The sequence below is a fragment of the Gadus macrocephalus genome, chromosome 16 (assembly GCF_031168955.1).
Source record: "Gadus macrocephalus chromosome 16, ASM3116895v1".
Classification (NCBI taxonomy): Eukaryota; Metazoa; Chordata; class Actinopteri; order Gadiformes; family Gadidae; genus Gadus; species Gadus macrocephalus.
In genome coordinates, this window is record NC_082397.1 from 27,790,113 (window position 1) to 27,815,281 (window position 25,169).

At 41.8% G+C, this 25,169-nt stretch overlaps 1 protein-coding gene and 2 long non-coding RNA genes across 5 annotated transcripts in view; 1 reads left to right on the top strand and 2 right to left on the bottom strand.

Moving 5' to 3' along the window:
- Positions 1-1,748: 1,748 nt before the first annotated feature.
- The window catches only part of sestd1 (SEC14 and spectrin domains 1), a 58,023-nt gene continuing 34,602 nt past the window's right edge, over positions 1,749-25,169 (bottom strand). For 2 of the 3 annotated variants that reach the window (XM_060074675.1, XM_060074674.1), the window contains 6 exons: positions 25,112-25,169; positions 24,669-24,750; positions 20,515-20,637; positions 15,093-15,284; positions 6,629-6,735; positions 1,749-2,336 (listed from right to left, as the gene is read on the bottom strand). The exon at positions 25,112-25,169 is cut by the window's right edge and continues 102 nt beyond it. In XM_060074675.1, the coding sequence (XP_059930658.1) occupies positions 2,072-2,336; positions 6,629-6,735; positions 15,093-15,284; positions 20,515-20,637; positions 24,669-24,750; positions 25,112-25,169 (827 nt within the window). In that variant the 3' untranslated portion in view covers positions 1,749-2,071. The remainder of the gene's footprint in view (positions 2,337-6,628; positions 6,736-15,092; positions 15,285-20,514; positions 20,638-24,668; positions 24,751-25,111) is intronic. The other variant, XM_060074676.1, reaches the window with a different exon arrangement.
- LOC132474158 (uncharacterized) lies at positions 2,387-3,070 on the top strand. The gene is made up of 2 exons (XR_009529594.1): positions 2,387-2,595; positions 2,710-3,070. It is a non-coding gene; the product is annotated as an uncharacterized LOC132474158 (long non-coding RNA).
- LOC132474168 (uncharacterized) lies at positions 7,042-8,303 on the bottom strand. Its single transcript, XR_009529606.1, has 2 exons — positions 7,547-8,303; positions 7,042-7,370 (listed from the first exon to the last, which is right to left on the bottom strand). It is a non-coding gene; the product is annotated as an uncharacterized LOC132474168 (long non-coding RNA).

A 25,169-nucleotide genomic window follows, 5' to 3' on the forward strand; every position in this document is an offset into this window, starting at 1 on the left:
GCAGATGCGGATCGTCTTCGAGTCCATAATATTTATTTATTTACTTCAGTATGCTACAGGATCGTCCTGAAGAAAATGGGAGCAGAACGTCCACCGGCGCCCGCGTATAACTGCGAACTGCGGACGTGATTGAGGCCCACGCTGTTGGTGGGCGGAGATTACAATTTTTTCAGTGCTACGGCTCACGCCTAGGGATAACCTAATAGCGATAGCCTTAAAAGGCGATGCCTATACGACATAGAACCCTGCAAAGCCGAATCCCCACTCCCCCCGCCCCCATCCAAACCCTGTGACGGTACAATATTATGCAGATATCTATATACTATATAATCTTATATTATTTAGATATAGAGATCCAGGACTCCCGCCGGAGCTCCCGAATTGTTCTAGATTAGAATATTTTATATGCGAATGCAGCATAACAGAAACGCTGGAAATTCCGGAGGGAGATGACAGCACAGTATTTTGAACGCCAGAAGCTACCGCCTCTTCTGTCAGCCAATCAGGAACTGAGGAATCAAACTCACTTCCGTTTCTGTCAAACTCTCACGCACACTATTATATTGCATAAACAACTATACTCGCTCACACACTACAATATTGTCTTGCATAAACAACTATACTCTCTCACATCTTTCACACACTACTATGCTCTCTCACATACCAAACTATATGCTCTCTCACACATTACTATACTCTCATACATAGGCCTACATGTAAACAGAGTATAATAGTGTGTGTGTGTATGAGTATAGTGGTGTATATGCCAGATTATAATAGTGTGTGTAAAACCAAGTATGAATTATGTCCCAGGTGGCCCCTCATACATATGTGTGTGTGTGTGTGTGTGTGTGTGTGTATATATACACACACACACACACACACACACACACGTGTATATATATACACACACGCGTGTGTGTGTGTGTGTATATATATATATACATATATATATATATATACACACACACACACACACACATATATATATATATACACACACATATATATATATATATACACACATATATATATATATATATATATATACACACACACACATATATACACATAAATATATATATTTATGTATGTGTATATATACACATACATATAAATATATATACATACACAAATATATACAGTACATACACATATATACGCAATCATACACACACATATATAATACAACACATATCCCCACCTGTTATTTCTTATTTGTATACAACAGGAGTATGGGTTCCTCTTTTCTGGGACACCCAAAATCAATGCTTCTCTATTTAGCAGGTGTCAGTGTGGCTCTGAGACAGAGACCACCTCTCTCTCTCCGCCTCTTAGGGCTCAACTCTAGCCTGACCCTCTCACAGCTGATCCCCCCCCCTCCCCTCTGATGGGGTGGTAAAAATACACATCCTTTACGTCTTTATGGCTAAGCCGATAACAGGTTAACAACTTGTGATTCTACTCGGTTTCTGCTAGACAAAAATATGCAAAATAAACCTGAAAAGGTATGGCAATATAACCTGCATACCAGGGGAGGCTAGGGACAGGACAGGTGGTAGAGCACCGAGAAGTATTCACAGCTCCACCACTATCTGCTGGTGACAGCACAGGAGGCAGAGCACATAGCTGTTTTCACAGCTTCACCACTATCTGCTGGTCTCCTGCTTCTTCTCCTCTCCTCCAGGGGTTTAATGTAGGCTTCAGACAAGATGTTGGGTGCAGAAAAAGAGAATCGACCAATCAAGTCAGTTTAAAAAGCTTGTTTATTCAGATTATGATGAGGTCACAATGTCATAACAGATGTAGCCCCTAGCTAGCTAGCGCTTTATACATGGTCAAGAGGAGGTCCTAAGGGCTGAGGCCAGCCAATAAGCTTTGAGACAGTAGAGCGGGAGTCCAGGCAGCTGTGGTCTGTGTGGTAGTTCAGATGATTAGTAGCTCGTATCAAGGGGGATATTTTAGTAACAGGCCATCCATTAGTTTTCTTAGAGAGAGGGGGTAGAGGGGGATTGGTGCTAGCCTTGGGAGAAAATGAGATCCATAATTCTGAATGTTGATCTGTGGTCATCTAACAGTCCTGTGTCGCTCTATTTTCTTCCTCCTCCCTTCCTGCCTTTTCCTCCTCCTCCTCCTCATTGGCCTCTTCCCCAATCACGTCTAGCCCCGCCTCCAACTGACCTCGCCCACAGATATCTAGCTCCTGCCCCTCACGGTTTAGCCCGCCCTCCTCTGCTAGCCGCAGCCCCCGCTGCTCCTCCACCAATAGGAGGCGCTCTCTGATGGCCTCCGCTGACGACGCCGTCTCCCCTGGAGTCCCGAAGAACTGCTCTGTCCTGGCACAGAGACAGGTAGATAGAGAGATAGACAGGTAGCCACACACACACACACACACAGGTAGACAGACACGTATACATACAGACAAACAGGTAGACAGAGACAGACAAGTTGAGAGAGAAAGACAGGTAGACAGAGAGACAGACAGGTAGACACAGACAGACAGATCAACACACACACAGAAAGGTAGACAGAGAGAAAGACAGGTAGACACAGACAGGGAGACCCACACACAGATGTAGACAGAGAGACAGACAGGTAGACACACATACACAAAGACAGGTAGACAGAGAGACAGTAAGACACACACACACACACACACAGACATGTAGACATGTAGACAGACAGGTAGACACACACACAGACAGACAGGTAGACATAGAGACAGACAAGTAGACACAGACAGGGAGAAACACACACACAGATGTAGACAGAGAGAAAGATAAACAGTTACGTGACAAACATATAGAGATCTACCAAGTATGTATACGAGCGCATTCCGATATTTATTTTATTATATCCTTAAGATCCCAGTTGTGGCTTCTTATTATTATATTGAGGTCTCCTGAAGTAACATAAACATGTGAACAAGATCGATCCATCCCTCACTAGATTCAACATGCTGAGGTCTCCTGAATTAACATTAACATGTAAACAAGCTTCAGTCCCTCCCTAGAGTAAACAAGAAGTAACATGCTGAAGTAACATGTTAAGTATCATTAAACACTTAAAACACTAGACAAAAAACCTATATATACCATTATTGTAAAATTACAAATAAACACAAAATCATGGACTTCGATAGTATTCAGCTGTTTTTGGATGTCTGTCTAATCTTTAAGGTTCTGAACGGTCTAGCCCCTCCACCATTACAGAATTTTATAAAGAAGTAATCCTCTACAATAAATACCAGAGCACTAACTAGAGGTGACTGCGAAACACAACGCCGCAAGACCAAATTTGGTCAAATGGTGGTGTCCATTAGAGGAACACAGTCCTGGAATATAATACCATCTCATGTTAAAGACTGTGCCACTTACACCACCTTTAAAAAGACCCTTAAACAGTGGTTAGTAGCAAGCCAGACCTGCTCTCATATGTAACCTTTGGTCATTCTACTTTTTTTACATGGACTCTTGATGTGAATTGGGACCTATTTTGTGTGTAAAAGTGTTTTTTTTATCTATTTTGTATACTGGTATGTTGTTTTTATGTTCTTGACTTGCCTTAGGACAACGGATGAAAATTAGCAATTAAGCTAACTCCGGCATATTTATATTGATGCTCTGGCTGACATGTTGATTAATGTGCACTGTCCTAATCAAATAAATAAATAATAATAATAACATGTACAACATTAACATGTGCATTATTAACATCAACCTCTGTCATGTTGAATATCACTAGATGCAACATGAAAGAGGGTCTCGTTGGCCTAAAAGGGAGCTGAAATGTGAGCCATTGTAGGTCTGTAAAATAATAGCCTGCTAATAAATTCAATGAAAAAGAAGAACGCGACATTAGGGCTGTGCGATTAATCAAATTTTTATCGTGATTTTGATTTTTGCGTCGAACGATCTCCCAACTAAATGACCGAAATGAAAATTCTTGGCCGAAACCGACACCGAATATACTGAAACAGTTGGCCGAAAGCCGAAAGCGAATACCGAATGTGGCTTTTGCCGTTTTTCATTAATTTTGCTTTCATTTTTCACCATTGCATAAATCAAACAATTAAATGTCCTTTATAAACTCAGCAGACCTTATAGAAGGAATTTAAGAACAATGTACCTTTAAGTAAATGAGTAAAAGATTTTTAATTTTTATTTTTATAAAAAATATAAATGTTCGGTGTATTTTTTTCGGCCTTTTTACTCCTTCGGCTGAAACCGAAAATTATGTTTTGGCCCAATTGCGGCCGAACATTTTCGGTGGCCGAATATTCGGTGCATCCCTACAAACTAATATAGAGTTTAAATGATTTTCTATTTCATTCATTAGAACAGCTGGATACATATTTGTACATTATTTTCTACTCAAACTTTTTGTGTATTTTTTTTAAGGGGAAATTTCAAAGTTCTCAGTTACAAAGAGTTTTTCTTGCAGATAAATGCAGAATAAATTAATCGTTTTCCAAAAAAAATAATCTTTTGATTAATCGTGACTTCAATATAGATAAAAAAAAATCGTTTTTTATGATTTTTCCATAATCGAGAAGCCCTATGTGACACATTAGACAAAGAGCAGCAATGTAGGGCATCCAAGAAGCAAACTTTCGTGCAAACTTTTGCACGGAAGTTTCTTCAATAAACAAAGCTTTCGCCGCTGTCCAGAAATACCTTGTGGGTATTGTGTTTTAGCCGACTTTCGTATGGAAGTGATGATTCTGTCAACCCATCAACGGACGGCGTGTGTAGCTCGACCTTTCGGCAACCTTTCAGACCGCTTGGTACCCCAACAGAGGAGTACCGAAAAATAGGTACTGCTCAGCATGCTTAGAGGAGAAATCCAGTGTAAAATGGATCTTGGATATGTTTAATATGATAACGAGTTGGGATGTTCGTTTGGGAGCAAAAAGGCGCATGTAGACCCAATCTTAAATTGGCTGTTTTTAGCCGATTCTACCAAAACGCTATAAACTTGGAACGATGGGGGCATGTGTTATGGTTAATCTGTACACTTACAAAGTTATCAATGCCTCTTTTTATATGTTAAGACCCTTATTATACTACCAAAGAATTGTCGGGCTACTTCTAGCCTTGTAAGTGTTTTAAAATAGCGATTTAGTTTTTACCATAGCACATGCCCGCATCGCAAGTTTATAGCATTTTGGTAGAATCTGCCAAAGAAAGCCACCTTAAGAATGCGTCTACTTGCGCTTTTTTGCTACCAAACGAACATTCCAACTCGTTATCATACTAAACATATCCCAGATCTATTTTACACCGGATTTCTCCTTTAATGCCGGACCCTGCCCAACTTTTGGCGGTGGAAACATGAACCGTGCCGCACCTTACCGCACTGAACCGTACCACACCGCTCGCTGGAAACGCGCCAATACATAGGCCTATGCACTTACGCAGAAGTTGCAAGACAGCAGCAGGATCAAGATAACGGCCCCGCTGTCGACACCCTCCCAGGTAACACGTTCTGTTTATAGACTACACTTTGTTGCTGTATTTTAATATAACTCTCCTTCTTGAGCCTCCCGAAATATCTGTGATATTGATATCCCCCCTCCCAACGGTTTTAATTGTTTTATTTTTCTTATTTTTGTGTGTAGGCTATGTGTGACCGTAGGCTACTGCTGCCTGTCTTGGCCAGGACACTTGAAAGGAGATTTTTAATCTCAATGGAGTTATTTTCTGGTTAAAAAAAATTAAATAAAAACACATCTTAAACTCTCACGTCAGGTAGCCAATGTACAATCCGCAATCTTGCCCTGGCACCCCCCCTTCTCCCTCTCCCCCTCCCCCATATTAGCCTGTGCTTTATTTCACTATAGTTAGGTTGCTGCCTTAGCTGTTGTTACACTTAGTTTATTTCACTAAGCTGCTTCTGTAAATGAACACAATTTTCAGTTTCAGAAGAAGCTGTTTGTCATTATTATTTTCAACTAACCAATAGTAGTTGCCATGCATTTTAAAAATGTCAATGAACTTTGAGCCCTGAATAACAGTAAAAGCTATAAATAATTGATTGCATGCATAGTAAACTACACTTTCATTTGAACAATTACCCCTGTAACCCATAAATTGACTCATTTTATAATGTAATCAATTGCTCACACTGTAAGGAGAAAATTATTATTCTTGCTTCATAACGTAAGGAGAAAATTATTATGCTTGCTTCATTACGTAATAGATTCAAGATTCAAGATGCTTTATTTATCCCGAGGGAAATTATTGTGATAATAATAATAATTATATAATATATATATATATATTATATATATATATAATTAATAATAATAATAATAGGTGAACCAAAATGTTATATGTTGTAACATCATAGGCAAAATGTTATTACATTATGCGCTCAGCAATTTGTTACATTGTCGACTGGGGTTTCCACATTATAACTAGAGGTTGAGAAACTCTAATATATAATAATATTTAGTAGTGTTTAACAGTGAGTAAGTCATTGTAATGAACCTGCTGTTACTAACGGGGGTAAGAACCCCAGAATGCCCTGTGGACCTCAGTCAACTGGTTACAACTGGGATTCCTGTGTTCATGTTTACACTGCTGTGTGTGTATGTGCGTGCGTGGGTGTGAGTGAGAGTGTGTACCCGTCAGGAAAGACCACAGGGATGCTGAGTCTGTCCAGTAAGCTCCTCCCCACCGTCTCCAACTCCTCAAACACCTCCTCCAGCTCCTCCTCCCGCTCCTGAAACACCTGCAGATATACTCCTCATGATGTATCTGATTAAAGATGTACATTTTACATGTTAACCTTTTTTTAAAAAATTTAAACTGATCCAGAATTGGAAATCCTATGTTTTGCTACCCAAGATTAGCTGATCCATCTTACTTTTATGACCATTTTTAAAGGAACATTTGATGGGATCACTCCAATCCAAATTTAAGGATACCAAATCCTGTTTACCAGAGCCCAGTTTTTCCAAAAATGTAATCGGGATGAAATTGATCCGGATTTGGAAATCCCATGTTTTGCTATCCAGGATTACCTCATCCATCTTACTTTTATGACCGTTTTTTAAAGGAACATTTGATGGGATCAATGTGATCCAAATTTAAGGATACCAAATCCTGTTTACCTGAGCCCAGTTTTTCCAAAAATGTAATCGGGATGAAATTGATCCGGATTTGGAAATCCCATGTTTGCTATCCAGGATTACCTGATCCATCTTACTTTTATGACCGTTTTTAAAAGGAACATTTGATGGGATCACTGTGATCCAAATTTAAGGATACCAAATCCTGTTTATCAGAGCCCAGTTTTTCCAAAAATTTAATCGGGATGAAATTGATCCGGATTTGGAAATCCCATGTTTTGCTATCCAGGATTACCTGATCCATCTTACTTTTACAGTATGACCGTTTTTTAAAGGAACATTTGATGGGATCAATGTGATCCAAATTTAAGGATACCAAATCCTATTTACCAGAGCCCAGTTTTTCAAAAAGTTTAATCTGGATCAAATTTATCCGGAATCGGAAATCCTATGCTTGCTATCCAGGATCACCTGATCCATCTTACTTTTATGTCAGTTTTTAAAGGAACATTGGATTGGATCACTGTGATCCAATTATCAAATTTCAGGATAACCGACTGAATCGAGCAAGGTACGTTTTATTACTCTGTTTTCTGGGAATAATTGACATAAGCAGAAACCAAAAACCAGCCGTTTTGTCGTTTTTTCGTTTTGTCAAAAAAAACGAATCAAAATTTCAGTTCGTTAATTCGTTTTTTGGTTCTTCTTAACAAAACGAATTTACCACTCAATATCTGGTTTCCGCCGGTGGGCGGGTCCTCTTATTGGCTAGTGTGCTTCGTTGCCCTGTGCGTTTCAAAATAAAAGTTCTTCCGTTTGATAATGTCGACAAAAATATTACTGTATTATAGACACTAGCAGACACAGAGGACCACACCACCCACAGTCAAGACTGACACAGCTTCAAATAACAATAATAGTATTCATAATCATTTGAAAATAAGAACTTCTGAAGTTATGATGACTTCAGTGCAGTTGATGTTTAGCCACAGTTAATACATGCAGAGTAGTCCTGAGGGCTTTACTACAACATCATTGTCCGGCTTTGAGCTTTGCGCTCTTTGCGCGTTCACATCATAGGAGCTGCGATCGCGGGCTGCTGATTTCCTCACAGCCTGAGTGCTATGAGGAATACAAGTGATCACAACACATTTCTGACAGCTGAAAATTGCGCATCTGTTGACCTTTATCCATCTACAGTAAACAACTTATTTTTTCTTGTTGAAAGATATTTACTGCTTGCAGTTCTAGTTTATATTGTTTTCATATTATTATTTACTGATGATGTTTACAGAATGCGAGTGTGTGTTATATTGAAAGCGAGGCTGGGTGTGCCTATGAATATAGGCTACAGTGAGTTTTTTAAGGTGCTGTACAAGCAAATCATATCGTCTACTCTGTACAGTGACAAAGAGTGTACAGTAACCTACTTCATTCAATATTGAATAGGCTACTGTAGCCTACACTATAAACAATTGGTTTTGCTCTTTGCTCATGGCAGTTGTGACAGTCATTTTAACGTGTCAACAGGCAAGCTTCACTCATTCCAGGATGCATTATGCTTTGTCCAATAGCCTACTTGGAACATGTTTTGAAATGGATCTATAGTAGCCTATAGGAATTTGCTCATAACAGGCCAGCTGGAATACAAAGCGAACTCTTTGTATTCCAGCAGTTTTTTTTGTGATGTTTTATGATGTTTTAATGTTGCGTTGGTAATGTGTTAGACAGCTTAGATGTTCTTAGATGTTTTGTTAACCTGATTCCTATCCCATTCTGTTTAAGTAAAAGTGTGCTACTGCTGCAAAATCTCTTTGCTTTTGTTTTTTTCTTTTCTTTAATGTGTTTGGAAATTACTTTTAATGACGTTAACTAGATCTCATAAATGGCCTAAACACATCAAATTTGTATATACCCTATACCATTTGACTATAAGACCTCTATAAGAATCTCCTCTGTGCAACTATTCATGTAGTCAGTTCAAACTAGTAGCATGAATATGAATTACAGTCCAAGCGGGTTAGGCAAGGCAAGGCAATTTAATTTTTATAGCCCGTTTTTACAAACAGTTTGTCTCAAAGGGCTTTACATAGCATGAGCATCATAACAACATCCTCTTCCCTTAAACTCCCAGGAAAACCCTTTTAACAGGGGAAATTGCAGTTGGTTCAGAGGGATGGAGCTGTGGAGAATATGTGGAAACACAGAGAGAGGCCAAGGCCAAACAACAAGGTGCGAAAGGTGGGGGGGGGGCTGTACTTAAATTTAGTTAGAGTGTCTGCCTCTCTGACCCATGGGGAGAGCTGGTTCCACAGTAAAGGAGTGGGAAATGCGTTTATCCAATAAACAGATGGAGGTCAAGTCCATTTTCAGAAATGTAGGGGGATATATGAGTGGCCCGGCCCCACGTCGAATGGTATGACCAAAGATACATCAGACAGAGAAAGCCGAGCAAAATATGTTTGACAGTGTTGTGGCACTCATGGAAGGCTGAATTTTCCCGGTGGCGGTCGAAACGCCAGCCGGAATTGAGCTGCACTGAATCGAACCGCAACCCCGCGGTGGAAACGAGGGAGGATAAAACAAAAAAAGCGAAATTCTGTAGCATTGGCCTATACGACGCAGTTCGACCATTTCACGTGCTGTAATAGCTAGCTACTAGCTACCACCAAGCTACCACCAAGACATCCTCGTGGCTCGCAGACATCAATTGCACCAAACAAAAAACGTAAGCATTAGTTTCTTTATTTTCCTTCAGTGACCCTAACATCATGAACGATAGTTTGGAATGACTATGCCTCCCTTATTTTTACTTAATCCCCGCTGTCTTCCCGTTTAAATATTTATCCTGTAGGTCTAAATATTTAACTATCCTGTATTTTAGTAGCCTATGTAACATAAAACATATTTGGGAAAAAACATTTAATCGAACAATGAACTAATAAAACATAGAATCAAATTAGATTCAATCAATTTCCATTTAAAAACATTATTTGCTTGGCCTTTTCAGGCTTGAGCCTGATGGAACAGATGTTGCCAAAACGCACAACCTTGCCAGCATGAGCTGCGTCAACCGTGGGTAAACCAACTGACGGCTCTTCCACCAGGCCAGCGGGTTGGATGAGCGAGGCAACATGGGCTCCTCAAGGTAGGAGTGCATCTCCAGCGTCGCTTCAGATTCATTTGACGAGTTCTCCCCAGACACCAGACAGGCGACTTCATCGTCGAATTCTCCCCAGACGCTGCTCTCCTCGACTGAGGCCCCTGCTGCTGCTCCTGCAGCCTCTGCAGCCTGCTCTGGGTTGGAGTTCAACACCTGCGCAGCAGCACGAGTGAGGCGCTCTACCACCTCAGAGGCAGCTTGGCTAGTTGAAAAGGCTCTTTTCTTGAACCTTGGGTCCAGAAGTGCTGCTTCAGCTAGGTGGGCTTCCTGCTCAAGCCTGTGGAAACGGTGGGCCAGCTCATTGTTGAGGACTCTCAACATTGCTTCCACCTCTGTTTGGCTGAACTGGTTTGACCTGAGGTGGCGCTCTGTGACCCTCTGTAGCCCCTTTGCCAGAAGAATGACCTTTGAGGCTGTCACATACCTGCAGTGGGGAAATGTATAGTTTTGTTAATAGTTTAATTATTTTAGTTTTTTGGTTAATGTAAATAGTTGATTAGTAGTTTTGTAAATAGTTTAGTTATTTTAGTTAGTTAGTTAATGTAAATAGTTAAGTAGTATAGTCATCATTAATTTTGTATATAGTTTAGTTAGTTAATGTAAATAGTTTTCTAGTAGTATAGTTATTTTTAACTGTTTTATCTCTTTTAATCTATATATTTATTTATTACTTGATGAACTTACTTATCAGCACTGACTTCTCTGGCGACGTCCTCAAATAGACTCAGCACCTCACAGGCCCCTGCAACCTCCAACCATTCTTCTTCGGTCAATGTAACCATTTTGGGGTTGACCAGAGCCAGAGTGGCTATAACCCCATCCTTAAGCTTATAGACTCGCTCAAGCATGTAGAACGTGGAGTTCCACCGGGTCGGACACTCTTGGATCAGCTTGAGGTCGGGGAGGTCCATCTGCTTCAGGGTGTCGTGGAGTTTTTTAGCAGATGTGCAGCTCTTGTGGAAGTACTCCACGATCGTCTTCACCTTACCAACAGTGGCAGAGATGACCTTCAGACCACATTTCACCACCAGGTTCAGAGTGTGGGCAAAGCATGGTTGGTGAGTCCAGCCTAGCACTTTGACCATGAGGATCATATTTTTTGCGTTGTCTGTCGCACATGCCACAATTTTGTCCTCAATTCCCCACTCAATGACAATCTTTCTCATAAATTCAGCCATGTTTGCAGCTGTATGGCGTTCACTGAACTCAATACAGTCCAGCAGGCAAGAGACCATTTCAAAGTCGTGAATGAAATGTGCAGTCACAGCGAGGAAGCTGGTTGTGGTACGAGAGGTCCAGCCGTCCGTCGTCAAACAGATTGCTGTTGACTAACCTTGTCCATAACCTTCACTTTGGTTTTTTCGTACAGACTCGGCATGATGACCTTCGAGATGGTGTTCCTGCTGGGCGGAACATACGAAGGATGGAGGGCCTTGGTATATGCCCTGAAGCCTGTGTCCTCCACCATGGAAAAGGGCTGGAGGTCTTTGGTGAACATTAGCATCAGGGCATCATCAACTGACCTTTGCTGCATTGGTGGCATTGGCTTTTGTATAAAATCAGTCAACCGGGTCTGTCCTCCATACAGGCGTGTTCCTGAAGGTGGTGCTGAGGCTCGTGGTTCAGGGTTTGCAGCAGGAGTAGGAGCAGCAGCAGGAGTAGCAAGAGCAGCAGCAGCAGGAGCAGCAGTGCCCCTGCCCTCCTGTCCCCTCTGCTCCAAAGTTAGCCTTGAATGCAATGTAGGATGCATAGTCCTCAGGTGGCGGTAGAGGTTGGCGGTCGAGCCTCCTTTAAAAGAGATTTTCTTTTTGCAGACCTTGCATGACGCCAGGGCATCATTGACGCAATTAAAGTCGTTCCACACAGCACTTCTTTTTCGTGTCGGATTCATCTTTCTTTGTTGAAGGTCAAAATGACTGCCCTCTGCCCTATACTCACGTTAAACCATTAAGGGTTTGCGTGTGAGGGGGGGGGGGGGGGGGGTAGTGGTGGTTTGAGGGTCGTCGTGTGTAACAGCAATTTATAGTCATGTAATCAAACAATGGCAATTACATTTTGAGTTAACAACAATTTGTAGTTATTATTTGCGTGTTAAAGTTCTCTAAAAAATGTTTGACATTCAAATATAAATCACGACCCCCCCCTCTTTCTCTTTTAAGTTCGGCGCCGAACAACTCGGACCATACCAAGTGTGACGGGATATTGTTGGTCATGAAATGATGCAATAAATGTTCAACATGCATGCATGTAGCCTACTACTTTGACTTTCTAATGTTCTGGCAAAATTACCCAGGTTAAGTGTAAATATTAAGCATATATAAAGCACATACGTGCCTTTTTTATTTTCATAAATATCCGGTGCAGTAAGAATTAAATGACGTCTTCCAAGTAGCTCAGTGCACTATAAATATTAGACCAAACGAGACTCGTAATGGTAGGTAAAACAATACTTTATTAAAGCATGCAATTGTGTTGTAGAACAAAATAAAAAGAAAACGTATGAAGTGCTTGCATGATATTGAAGCCTACAACGATCATTAGTTAACTTGTGTTGCGGACGGTACCACCTTGTCATTTGTTTACCCAGGTGCCGTAGCAACACCATTGCTACCTCTCATTGGCTAAATCTTTAAGAACGCGGTAGACTCAATCAATATAAGATCGCAGCGAGACGAAGCTATTCGTTTGTATATGTTATTTACGTGACCATATTTTTGTTTTATTTTTTTTAAAAAGAATCAAAGAACCAGTTCTTCTTGTTTTGGGGAATCAGTTCTTGTCGTTCACGTTCGGGATTCGTTCGTTGTGAACGAATCGGTCGCGACCGAAGCATCCCTAGTGCATGGGTTGAATTTTTTTGACAAAACGAAAAAAACGGCTTGTTTTCTGGTTTCTGCTTGCGTCAATTATCCCCAGAAAACAGTAATAAAACGTACCTTGCTCTGAATCCACCCTTCTGATTGGATCAGGATATTCCTGTTTTTTTGGATCAAATAGGATCCCAAACCTAGTTCAAAGTTTTGATAAACCCAAAGGGCAGGTTCGATCCAGATCAAATGTAAGATTGGATAACATGATCTGATCTTAGTTCGGAATCCCTCATTTGCTTTGAAAAACCCATTTCCAAGATTTGATTCAATTCGTGATCCGAAATCCCACTGGATTACTTTTGGAAAACTGGGCCCAGAGCCTTAAATGGAACCAACAGTGTAGCCTACTTGCTTAGCAAAGAACATGTAGACAAAATACTGCTGGCCACAAATAGACATTGTTCGTTTTTTACATTCCTTATTTTGTTCTAATGTTAAATAACCAAACAAAAAATACTATCCAATAGTCAAAAAATCTTTTACAGGTCAGATACCAGCTCTTTTCCATCCCTGCCTTTAGGAATTAAATCTCCATTGCGTTTTCTTGTAGGAACGTCTTGTACTTCCTTCCCTTATATCCACAGATCTATCTTCCTCCTCAATCACTGGAGTCAGGTCCAGGACAAACTCTGCAGGAGAATTTTTGCATATTTCTAAAGTCCTGGTCTCTGTAATTGTGGCCTCTCCATCTCCTATGCTTTCAATGCCATGCAGAGCTTATTTTTTTTTTTCCCTTACGTATATGATATCAAGGATCAGTGAACTCACCCCTCTTATATGGCTTGTTATCTGTTTGTTTGTTTTTGGCTTCCGTAAAGTCTTTTGTTGCCTTGGCCCCAAGGTTCTTCCATCGCAACATAACTTGTTTTATGGTCCTCTTCTGGCCAGACCCCATGGCATTGACATGATTGGTTAGGTCCTCCCGAATGTTGTCTTTTCCTTTTTTTGTAACTTCTCTACCTTTTGCAGAGCTTAAACCTCCTACTATTGAGGCAAAATTGTTCTGTTCCACTCCTACCATGGCTAATGACCCCTTTGCAAGTTGCAAACAGACCTGAGCAAACACGCTTCAACTCCTCACATTGCAGAACAAGATGTACCATTGAACGCCTAATTGGAGTCCTGAAGAGACGGTTTGCATGTCTTAACTACTTGCAAGTATAACCCAAGCTGGCATGCAACAACATCCTTGCCTGTATTGTTCTGCATAACATCGCCACCAGACGTCATGTCCCTCTTGATGACAATTTTGATGGACCTGAGCCTGATGTAGAACCAGAACAATGTTCTTACCAAATGAAGGACACACTGGACATGCAGCTAGAGAAGCAATCGTGATTAATTACTTTTAAATAGGCTACTGAATATTTTGGGTGTCATTGCCATTAATATATTGTAGAATTATAGAACAGTGACATTTATTTGACAGCTGATAGCTTTGAGATTATTATTTTTTTACTATTTTTTTGTTTACCATTACATGTGACATACTTCATACATTTTCTTTATATCCATGGTCACCGTCTTGATTAATAATTTATAAGAAATGTACATCATCAGTAAACATTTATTTTGTGATCATTCACTTGAAAAAAAAAACTGTCTGATTTTATACTGTTAGAAAAATCACAACTGAATACACCCTTCCGATGGGATTTTGGATCAATAGATCCCAAATCGAGATCAAAGTTGTGAAAAACCCAAAGGGCAGGTTTGATCCCGATCAAATGTAAGATTGGATTACATGATCTGATCTTAGTTTGGATCTTCTTTGAGTAACCCATTTCAAAGATTTGATCCAAACCGTGATCCGAAATCCTACTGGATTACTTTTGAAAAACTGGGCCCAGATATACTCATCATGATGTACGCGATTAAAAATATACATTCTACATGTTAACCCTGCGGGGAGCGGTGACTCATATACGATATATATACAAATATACATGATGCATATATATATTCTAGTGTTAAGATCCGTTACCTTGTCGGCAGCTGTGTGGAAGCGCAGTGCCATCGTCAGGCGGCCCAGCCTCTCGTCGGCCGTCATGCTGAACTGCTTCCAGACGCGCTGCAGTTGCGGCAGCGTCTCGCCTGAGGAGCGCGTGGCGCAGCGCAGGGACTGGCACAGCACCACTGTGGCCTGGAGCAGCTGCCTGCCGTAGTCATACGTACTCTGAGACAGGATACATAATACACATTAATACATAGAGACCTTAATACATAGAGACCGTAAAACATAGAGACCTTAAAACATAGAGACCTTTACATAGACCTTAAAACAGGGGTCCCCAACCTTTTCCTTTTAACATACATCTATTGATGCACTTAGACACATCATCAGTGATGGAACCTGGGGTCATTGGGTGTTTCGGGTCTCGCAACATCTTACACCCTCAACCAGGCGACCAAGCCGGGATTGATCAAGTCCCAACTTGTGTCTAAGTAGCATGTACCCACGGATCGCCCCTCTTCATCCACAGCCATCTAGAGGCCTTCTCAGCTGCCTCTGTGTTGGTCTTGATGGCCTTTCTCTGACGTGCACCTGTGACTCCAAGCATGCTGTATGCTTTTTAGATGCTGCAAAAAAATTCACGGACCGGCGGGGCGCGGCGGGGCCGGTGTGGGGGGGGGGGGGGGGGGGGGTTAAGTTATGTTGCGCAGGGGTTACCAATTTCTTGATATTTTCATATAGTGTTGAACAGTGAACAATGAACAGTGAAGGTAACAAACTCTTAAAAAAGAACGTGAACTTGAACAAGTGAAAAATGAACAAATGATATATAATAACATAATAATATATTGAACTAAACTTGATGTAACATCTATCAAGTGTACACATGCACAACACAATTTGTCAGTAAGGGAACTTAACGCGCGTTTGTGAGGCCCCAGAATAGGGTACAATTAATTTTAATCAGTGGGAGCCCTGTGCTTGTTTCCCTGCAACAAGAAGGTTCCATCTGGGGGTGATGGAAGACAGTGACACGCGTGTTTGATATGTCCAATCGATTGCGCAATTTTGTTTTAGTTGCAGTCATTGCCGAAAACCCGGCCTCGCATAGGTACGTGGTGGGAAATGGAAGCAACGTTTTCAGCGCTTTTACGGATATCTCGGGATATTCCGCTTTGGTTTTGATCCAAAAACCCGCCAGAGAGGTTTGCTCAAACACAAATTTTTTTGACCACCATCATTTGCTATTTCGATCAATTGATCTTCCTCCTGCACTGACAAGTGATTCGGGACATTGACAAATGGGTTGCGGATCCACTCATTCGTTCGCAGTGGATCTTTGGAGGATGGGAAGTAACGTTCAAATTCATTTGAAAGCGCAACAAGGTGATCGCGCACCAGCTGCGAGAGAATGGGCCCTGCCTCAGTCTCTCCCAAAATCCCCACTAATGTTTGGAACATATCGAATGCTCCCCTGTCCATTCGTCGTCCCCACAAATCAAGCTTGGCTTTAAATGCAGCAACTTTATCTGCCAGTTTAAAGACAGTCTTCATTCTCCCCTGGAATGTCAGGTTGAGCTGAGCTCATAGTGTGACACTACTGTTTAACTGAACAAGTAAAGTGAGCTTAGGCTGCGCGCGCAGCCGCTGAAGCCAATACGTGTTGAGGACGGGACAGACAGACAGTTATGCCTAAGAAAATAAGTTAAGACCTTGCCAAAAATGCAAACATGTTATATGCAATCTAACAACTGCATATAGACTTATGGCATGTAAAAGAGTGACAGTATTGCGAAGTAAATTGAGTTTATTAAGTGTGCATGCATTTAGCATGAATTTTTTTAAATATTTTTTTTATTCATGTCGTAGCCTACTAACCTACGGCCCGGTTAGGAATGTCCCACGGCCCGGTGGTTAGGGGCCGCTGCCATAAAACATAGAGACCTAAATACATAGGGAACTTAATACATAGCAGGACTATGGTGGCCTGGAGGAGTCATATGTACTCACCCATGAAATACAGGCCTTAAGGCTTTTGGGCACAGAGCAATGGCTCATAATTAGGTTATGGTTTGGTTGAGGTTTGAATCAGGTTATGTGGGATGGCAAATTTAGGAAGTTAATAATGTCCAGAGCGGCTTGAACACTTCACTGTGCCCCCCCCCCCCCCCCCCCCCCAAAACAATAATAAAATTGTGGACATCGTCATCAAGGGCATTTTATTAATAACTTGATGGGTGATTAAATGTTCAACAACTTGTTCTAGAACTCAACAAAGAGGCGTACCGTCTGCCCAACTACTGGAGTCTGTTTTTAGATAAATAATCTATGATTCACAGATCAGTATTACCAGCAGACGCACTGTGTCCTCTGGCCCTTAACCGTCCTCCTGGCTGACCGATTCAACATCCGTCAGCGGTGGCGGACCGCTGACGGAGCTCCAATCCACAATCAGGGAGTACGGTTTTAACTGGTTCCTACTGACATGGGCTATGTTGTCAATTAACCAGACCCTCCAGGATTTCGCGATTTTTCGATTTGAAACTTCAACGCAACATCAACCAACCACCGCAAATTCAGGGCGGTGTCGCAATTTTAACCAACCACAGCAGCTTTCCCGCAAATTTGACCAATCAGTGGCGTCGTCTTGAACTGAAGTCGACAAACTACCTTCCGCCTTACTTCCGTGTTTACTACGTTCAAGCGATTTAAGCATTCATGCGGCATGTGCGCGTCCAACGTTTTACAATTGCCGACCAAAATAACTGCGAAAGATCGCGAAAAGCAGTATCTTGGTATTCTACATGAAAGCGGGGGAAATTTATTTTGCACTGCATGCAACATTGTGGTGGAACATAAGCATAAATCTTCCATTGATAAGCATTTTGCCACTGCGAAACATAACTACAGAACTGCAGAACTGCAGGCAGGACTGCAGACGAAGAGGCAGATCCCTATGACACAGGCTGTTGCATCCAAGTCAATTGCCAGCGCGGAAAGAATCAAGAATCAATTATAAATAGGAACATTTTCTCATTGTTTTTGTTCTTTTAATTAATGTTTTTTTCAGTAATAAATTAATATTCAACAAATAACTCGGGGAAAACTGCAGCAATATCTTAATATTTAACATCAGGAAAATCGCAACTTTTATCGCAACTTTCACTTCCTCTCGCACTGTAAAAGCAAAAAAAACTAAAAAACACTGCAACATCAGGCATTTTAGGCCACAACAATCTGACTGACCTGGGCTACGTCTATTAACTGGTTCGTACTGACCTGGGCTACGTCTTTTAGCTAGTTGCTACTGACCTGGGCTATGTCCATAGGCGTTGATTACAGCGGGGACGCGTCCCCACCAGATTTTGTCAAGATTCATTTTGTACCCACCACTTATATATATATAAATAAAAAATCTGTTGAATACTTATGGATTATTACACAGGTCTTCTCAATGCTGTGGAACGCTCCGTTCACTTGAATGGGCTCTTCACAACTTCCGGCGGTGAATTATGTTTGATGATTCACCTTGTAAAAAGACACCATGTGAAGTTATCTTTTCGTGCATGGGCCTTCCTAACGTTCAGCTGTCAATTATTCTTGTTTATTACACGGCTCTTCTCAATGCAGTGGAATGCTCACGTCCAGCATATTAGACCGCTGTCAAGGAAAGTGTTTCTTTTTGCCTCTGATTCACGTCATCTGTATCACTCTGCACTCTGGTTACTTATCAACCCCAGCGTATTCGGTTGCTAAGCGACGTTGACGACTTTGGCGAACTATTTCTCTGCTGATCAACGCTACGAATGATAACAAATACATTGAATAAAATATTTTTTCGATTTGGCAAGTAGTCATTACTAATAATACCAATACTCTTTGGCTGGGATGATGAGGCATCAGAAAATCAAGTCATTTTAGCCTGAATACATAGGCACCAGAGCAGGTTGCTAGTACCATGGACAGTATCAGAACGATAACCTGTTGAAATAAATGGATGTGCTAGGCTCGGGATGCATCTGCAGACCACTGCCACATAAATAAAGGTAAGACGCGATATTTATTGCTTAAGATTTGCTGGTGCTGTGGCAGGTCTTTTGTGTTTTTTGCACTCAAGTGATCGGCTGTTTTAACTTGCAATTGATAGTCGTGGAGTCAGTCTCTTGTTGACAAAGTGACTTTTGGTCATTCTTGCTTTGCTTGAATTCTGGAATAATTGTGGGGGGGAGTGCATGCATTTTGGTCAGAATGCCTGACGTAGGCTAGTTTTGATGGAATGCGTGTTGTTAATTGAGAACAGCCAGCTCATGATGTGATACAGCGTTCAGCTGTGCAACAAATATTTTTTTCTTTTCTAATCTTGACGACTTTTGTAGTGCTGTGTGTAGCCACACGTTTGGCCCTTCTGAACTTAAACACGCAGTTAGGGTGCACTCACACTAGGCCATCTGGCCGTCGCCGTTGGCCGTTTTCACACCTAACCGTGCTCAACTGGCCCCATTGTTCTCTGGCCTGCACTCACACTAGGCCATCTGGCCGTGGCCGTTGGCCGCCGCAACTGTGGCCTGGCCACGGTAGGCTCTTGTACATACGTCATCACCAAGCGTCCGCTGCATGGACCATAATAAAGTCTGCCGCCAGTCAGAGTTTTAACAACAATGGACAACAACACAGAGAACACAGTTCGCACTTAGCTGAGTATGTTGCTTATTTGGAGCCGAAATGCCGAAATGGCTAACAGACACTCGACTTCTCTATGGGACCAACGTGAACCAACAGTTGAACCGCTTGACGCCATGTTTACCGTTTAATGGGAAAGAAGGCTTGTCTCCTATATTATGTCCATGGTCGTCGCATGGACTATACGTCATCCAGCTCAGGTTGCGTAGCCGTGCGTGTGAGCGTGTCGGCTCATTAGCATCTGTACCGTAGCGGCCCGTACCCTAGCAGCACACCTCTCCCAAGTGGCCAAATTGGCCTGGCCTGGCCAGACTGGCCACACTCACACTGGCAGATTTGAGCATGGTTAGGGTGTGAAAACAGCCACGGCCTGATGGCCTAGTGTGAGTGCACCCTGAATTTCCTTTCCTAGCTCCTCTTGTTTATGTTGTTAGCTTAGCCATGTCATGTCACGTTGTCAACATTGAATAAATGGAACAGAACGTAGTGGGTCATATGTCCGATGCTTTTTGGAAACGTTTTCTTCATAAAACGTGCCAGACAGATTTTGTATACATTTTATTCCTTAGTAATAAGCTACATGGGTATGCCGTCTTTCAGAACCTTTCATTACCGGCACTCAAGAGAGAAAAAATAGTGCGTCCTCATTGTACCCAGCACATCTGAAAATGCACTTCCGAATGCGTCTCTGTCCCCAGCACATTTCAAACCAAATGTCTATTAACTAGTTCCTACTGACCTGGGCTTCGTCTACTAACTGATTCCTACTGACCTGGGCTACGTCGATGAACTTGGTGTGCTTGTCGATCAGAGCGCTGGTGTCCTGGGCATCGTCTCCAAGCCGGAGGTGAGTCTTCAGGAGAGCCTCCAGCAGCTCGCCCAGCCACTCCACCGCCTGTACCAGAAATTATACATTAATACACACTAGAATACTACAGTAATACACACTGATTAATACACAATATAATAATACTAATACTTCATACCCTCAGCATCTCCACCACCTGATTTAGTGAACACACACACACACCATAATAACTGATTAATACAGACTATTATCGTGCATTAAAGATGATGAATACACACTATAATACTACATCAATACTGATTAATAAACACTATTATACTACATTAATACCCCAAGCCACTCCAGCGCCTGAATGCAAACTACACAATTAGTACACACTACATTATACACACTAGAATACTACATTATTACTAGTAATAATATCACATGATTCAAACCGGTACATATTAGGGGTGTGACGATACACTCAACTCACGAGACGAGATGAGACAAGATATTGGGTTCACGAGAACGAGACAAGACGAGATTTTAAGAAAACTATGACAAAATATATGACTGGACCAACAGACTTTTATTTAACCGAGTTTCACATGCATTTTGAAATGTTTTTTTATAACTCTTTAAATGCATGGAATTGAAACTAAAACTAAAATTTATAAAAGTTAAAGTCAAATAAATTTAATTAAATATTTCTCTTTTTTTCAAGTGCAAACAATATTATGTGCAAAACCAAATCAAAGTACCCAAAATGCTGCCAAACAAATGATTTAAAAGTGGTGGGGGCATCTTCAACGGTAGTACAGGTATTTTCCGACGTCATTCTGGCTGTCTTTAGCTGTGTTCAAAATCGTTCCCTATACACTCACTCACTATTGTCTGTGTTCATGATATAGTGCACTACATAGGGAACGAACAAACAGGAATTCGGACACTACGCTGAACATTTCTAAACGTCATTTGCGTCAGTAAATACGGCGGGTATTTGTGTGACGTAGACAGATGTGCCCACTAGGGATGGGCCGATAGTCGATTCTATCGACTATCGACGATAGATGGATTCCATCGTCGATCGTCTCAAGTTGCCGATAAAAAGGCGATAATTATTTTTTAATAATTTATTTTTTATTTTTTATTCTTTTTGGAAAAACAGCGCTGTGGTAGCTATATTTACAACTTAAAAAGCCCCGCAAATTGTAATTGAAATTAACTGGCACCGGTGGAAACATACTATGTAGCGCTGACCTGCCGTATTCACTCACTGCTGCGAGAGGAGAGGGGAGGGGCTCGAAACCTACCGGTCTGCTCGCACGGCGAAATTACATCACAACCCGCTGCACCATTTCCGGGTCACAGCTGTGATACATGAGCTGTGTTCGAAATCGTTCCCTATTCACTCACTCACTATTCCCTATAGTGTTCATGATATAGTGCACTACATAGGGAACAAACAAACGAGAATTCGGACACTACGCTGAACATTTCTAAACGTAATTTGCGTCAGTAAATGCGCCAGGTATTTGTGTGACGCAGACAGATGCGCCCAGATCATGTAAACAAACCGGGCACTCTCGAGGAAAGCTGGAGGTTGTATTGATGTTGAATGTTACATTTCCTTGAACAAGGTTTTTCTTATTCATTTTGAATGTTACATTTTCTATGTTAAATCCCAAATAAATTGTTGATAATTTCTAAACGAAAGCCGGAGATTCCATCATTAAATGTATTCGTTTTCGCCGCTCGTGGTTATGCAGCTTCTTCTCCTCCGGAAAAAACGACCGCATTGAATTGTGGAATATGGGAGTAACACGTAGGCAACATCATACGCACACTCAAATTTGGGGTATTTTAAGTGCACTATATAGGGCATGAAATTAACCAGTGAGAATTCGAACAACACTACAAAATGGTGAGCACCCTATATAGTGCACTATATCCGTGATAGGGAACGATTTCGAACACAGCTATGAGCTGTGTGTCATCAGCGTTTGTCATCATGACAGCGCCGCCGGCACCGACGTATCGAAACTTAAAGGTCCCATGACATGCTATTTTATGTATTCTTTAATATAGGTATTAGTGGGCAACTAACAGTATTCAAAGACGTTCCCGAAATTCAGCCGTGGTGCAGAGTTATAGCCACTCCGAGCCAGTCGCACATTGAGCTTCCCCCAAATGCGCTGTTTTGGTGTCTGTAGCTATAATGCAAATGAGGAGGAGCGAGGCGGGTCAAGGAGGAGGGTGGGGGTGTGGCCCTGAGCAGCTTGCAGCCACAGTACCATGCGCTCTGTTTACAGTGGATGTATCGCAATGGCGAGGCGCGCGGCCTTTAGCCGTGTTCTGTAAATATTCTAGAACACACGGGAATCCTGGAGCTCTATATCTAAATATTATCATATAGCCTACATAGATATCTATATCATATAATATATATTATCACGGCCAAAAGCAGTGTGAGCCGATATTATGAATCTCAAACGACCGCGTTGGGTTCTCCGACGTTCCTGGTTCTTCAACGTCCTCATCAATGTGAAGTAGACTGAACCGCGACGAGGAGAAAGGGATCGTTGCCGGGCAGCGCTTAGGCACCTCCGCCTCCGGCGGTGGTCCCTCAGCGGGTCTCAAGCGGGAGACATTCGCCACCAACAATCCCTTTCTCCTCCATGTCGTGGTTCATGTTCTTGAGGGAGTCAAAGCCAAAGTTCCTTCCCCCCAATTCATTCTCAACCTTGGCTGAGATAACCCCCAATACGAGTCTCGTTGTAGAAATACCAGAGACGAGAGTCCGACGTGTTATGCGCCATAACACCAAAAGCAGAACGGTTATCCAACTAATAAGGAAGTGTACAACACTTGCGTTACAGTCCTGGAGCTCTATATCTAAATAATATCATATAATACATAGAAATCTATATCATTTAATACATATTATCACGGCCAGCACGGTCGAGTCTCATTGGCGGGCCAACGTCTCTGGGCAGGCCAGGCAGAGCAAGGGGAGGAGCTGAGATTCTTGGTGACGTCATAAATACAGACATTCCAAATCAGCGCACTTGAGCCTCCGTTTTTTTTCAAAGGCGAGCAGAACAGCTAGTGCTCGTTTTACACCAAACGCAAGTTTTAGCCATTGGGGGACCATAGGCAGGCTAGGGGAACTCATATTTATGTTAGAAAACCTCATAAAGTTAGATTTTCATGTCATGGGACCTTTAAATCAGCGGAGGCTCACGCTGGTCCAAGGGGAAGACCATCGTTATCGATTTTAAGAAAAAAAATAGAGAAATAAAAACTTGATTTTTTTAAGTGATAGATTATTATAAATAATTATTATAAAATTATTATAAAGTTGCCCCCCCCCGATTGAATCGACTATCGCCCCCTAGCGATTGCTAGGGGGCGCTATCGGACGATGGAAGCTTGAAGACGATTGCCCAACCCTAGTGCCCACATCATGTAAACAAACTGGGCACTCACGAGGAAAGCTGGAGGTTATATTGATGATGAATGTTACATTTCCTTGTTCAAGTTTTTTAATTAATTTTGAATCTTAAATATTCTATGTTAAATCCCAAATAAATTGTTGACATTTCTAAACGAAAGCCGGAGACTATCATTAAATGTATTTGTTTTAGCGGTTATTCAGCTTCTTCCTTCGCCTCCGGAAAAACACGACCGCATTGCATTGTTGTATACGGGAGTAACATGTAGTGTACATCGCATGTACACTCAAATTTGGGGTATTTTTAGTGCACAATATAGTGCATGAAATTAACCAGTGAGAATTCGAACACCACTATAAAATGGCGAGCACCCTATATAGTGCACTATATCCGTGATAGGGAACGATTTCGAACACAGCTTATGGCTGCTTCCCCTCCTCTTCTTCTTCTTTTCCTTCTCCTTTAGGTTCTGGCAGGCTAGACGTAGCAAAGGCACATGACTGCCCCCACAGGCCACAAATAGAAGTTTGGATAGCTCACAAATCTCGCAAGACAGATTTTTAACGCGACGGGTAATATCGTCGAGTTTAATCTCGCGAGATCTCGTAGCACGAGATCTCGTCACACCCCTAGTACATATTGATCTATGTTGAATCTATATGATGAACTAATAAAGTGTACCTGAGAGGAGTCCTCTTCACACTTAAAGAGCTGAACCATCTGGAGCATCTTGAGTCTGCGGACGTCCACCATGTCTTCACACCTGGGACACACACGACACCTTCCTCAACAGTTTACTCCAATCAGTGATATCATGTATTATATTATACTGACATCTCAAAGATGCCAGTGATATTCCCAACAAGTTAGAGGTTTCATATTACAGTTCAGGCTAGCGGAGCAGGGAGAACTAGCTAGCAGGTTAGCTGGTGGGTTAGCTAACAATTTAACTAGCTTGCGGTTTAGCTCGCAGTTTAACTAGCTAGTGGTTAGCTAGCAATTTAGTAAGCTAGTGGACTAGCTGGTGGGTATCCTCGCCATTTAAATGTGGCTTAAGTTTAGCTTTAGCTTGCGGTAACGTCTGGCTATTGTTTAACTCTAGCTAGCGGTTAGCAGGCGGTCACCTCTGCTTGCGGAGCTGCATGTCCTCCAGAACCGAGTGGATGTGGTGGACGTTGTCAT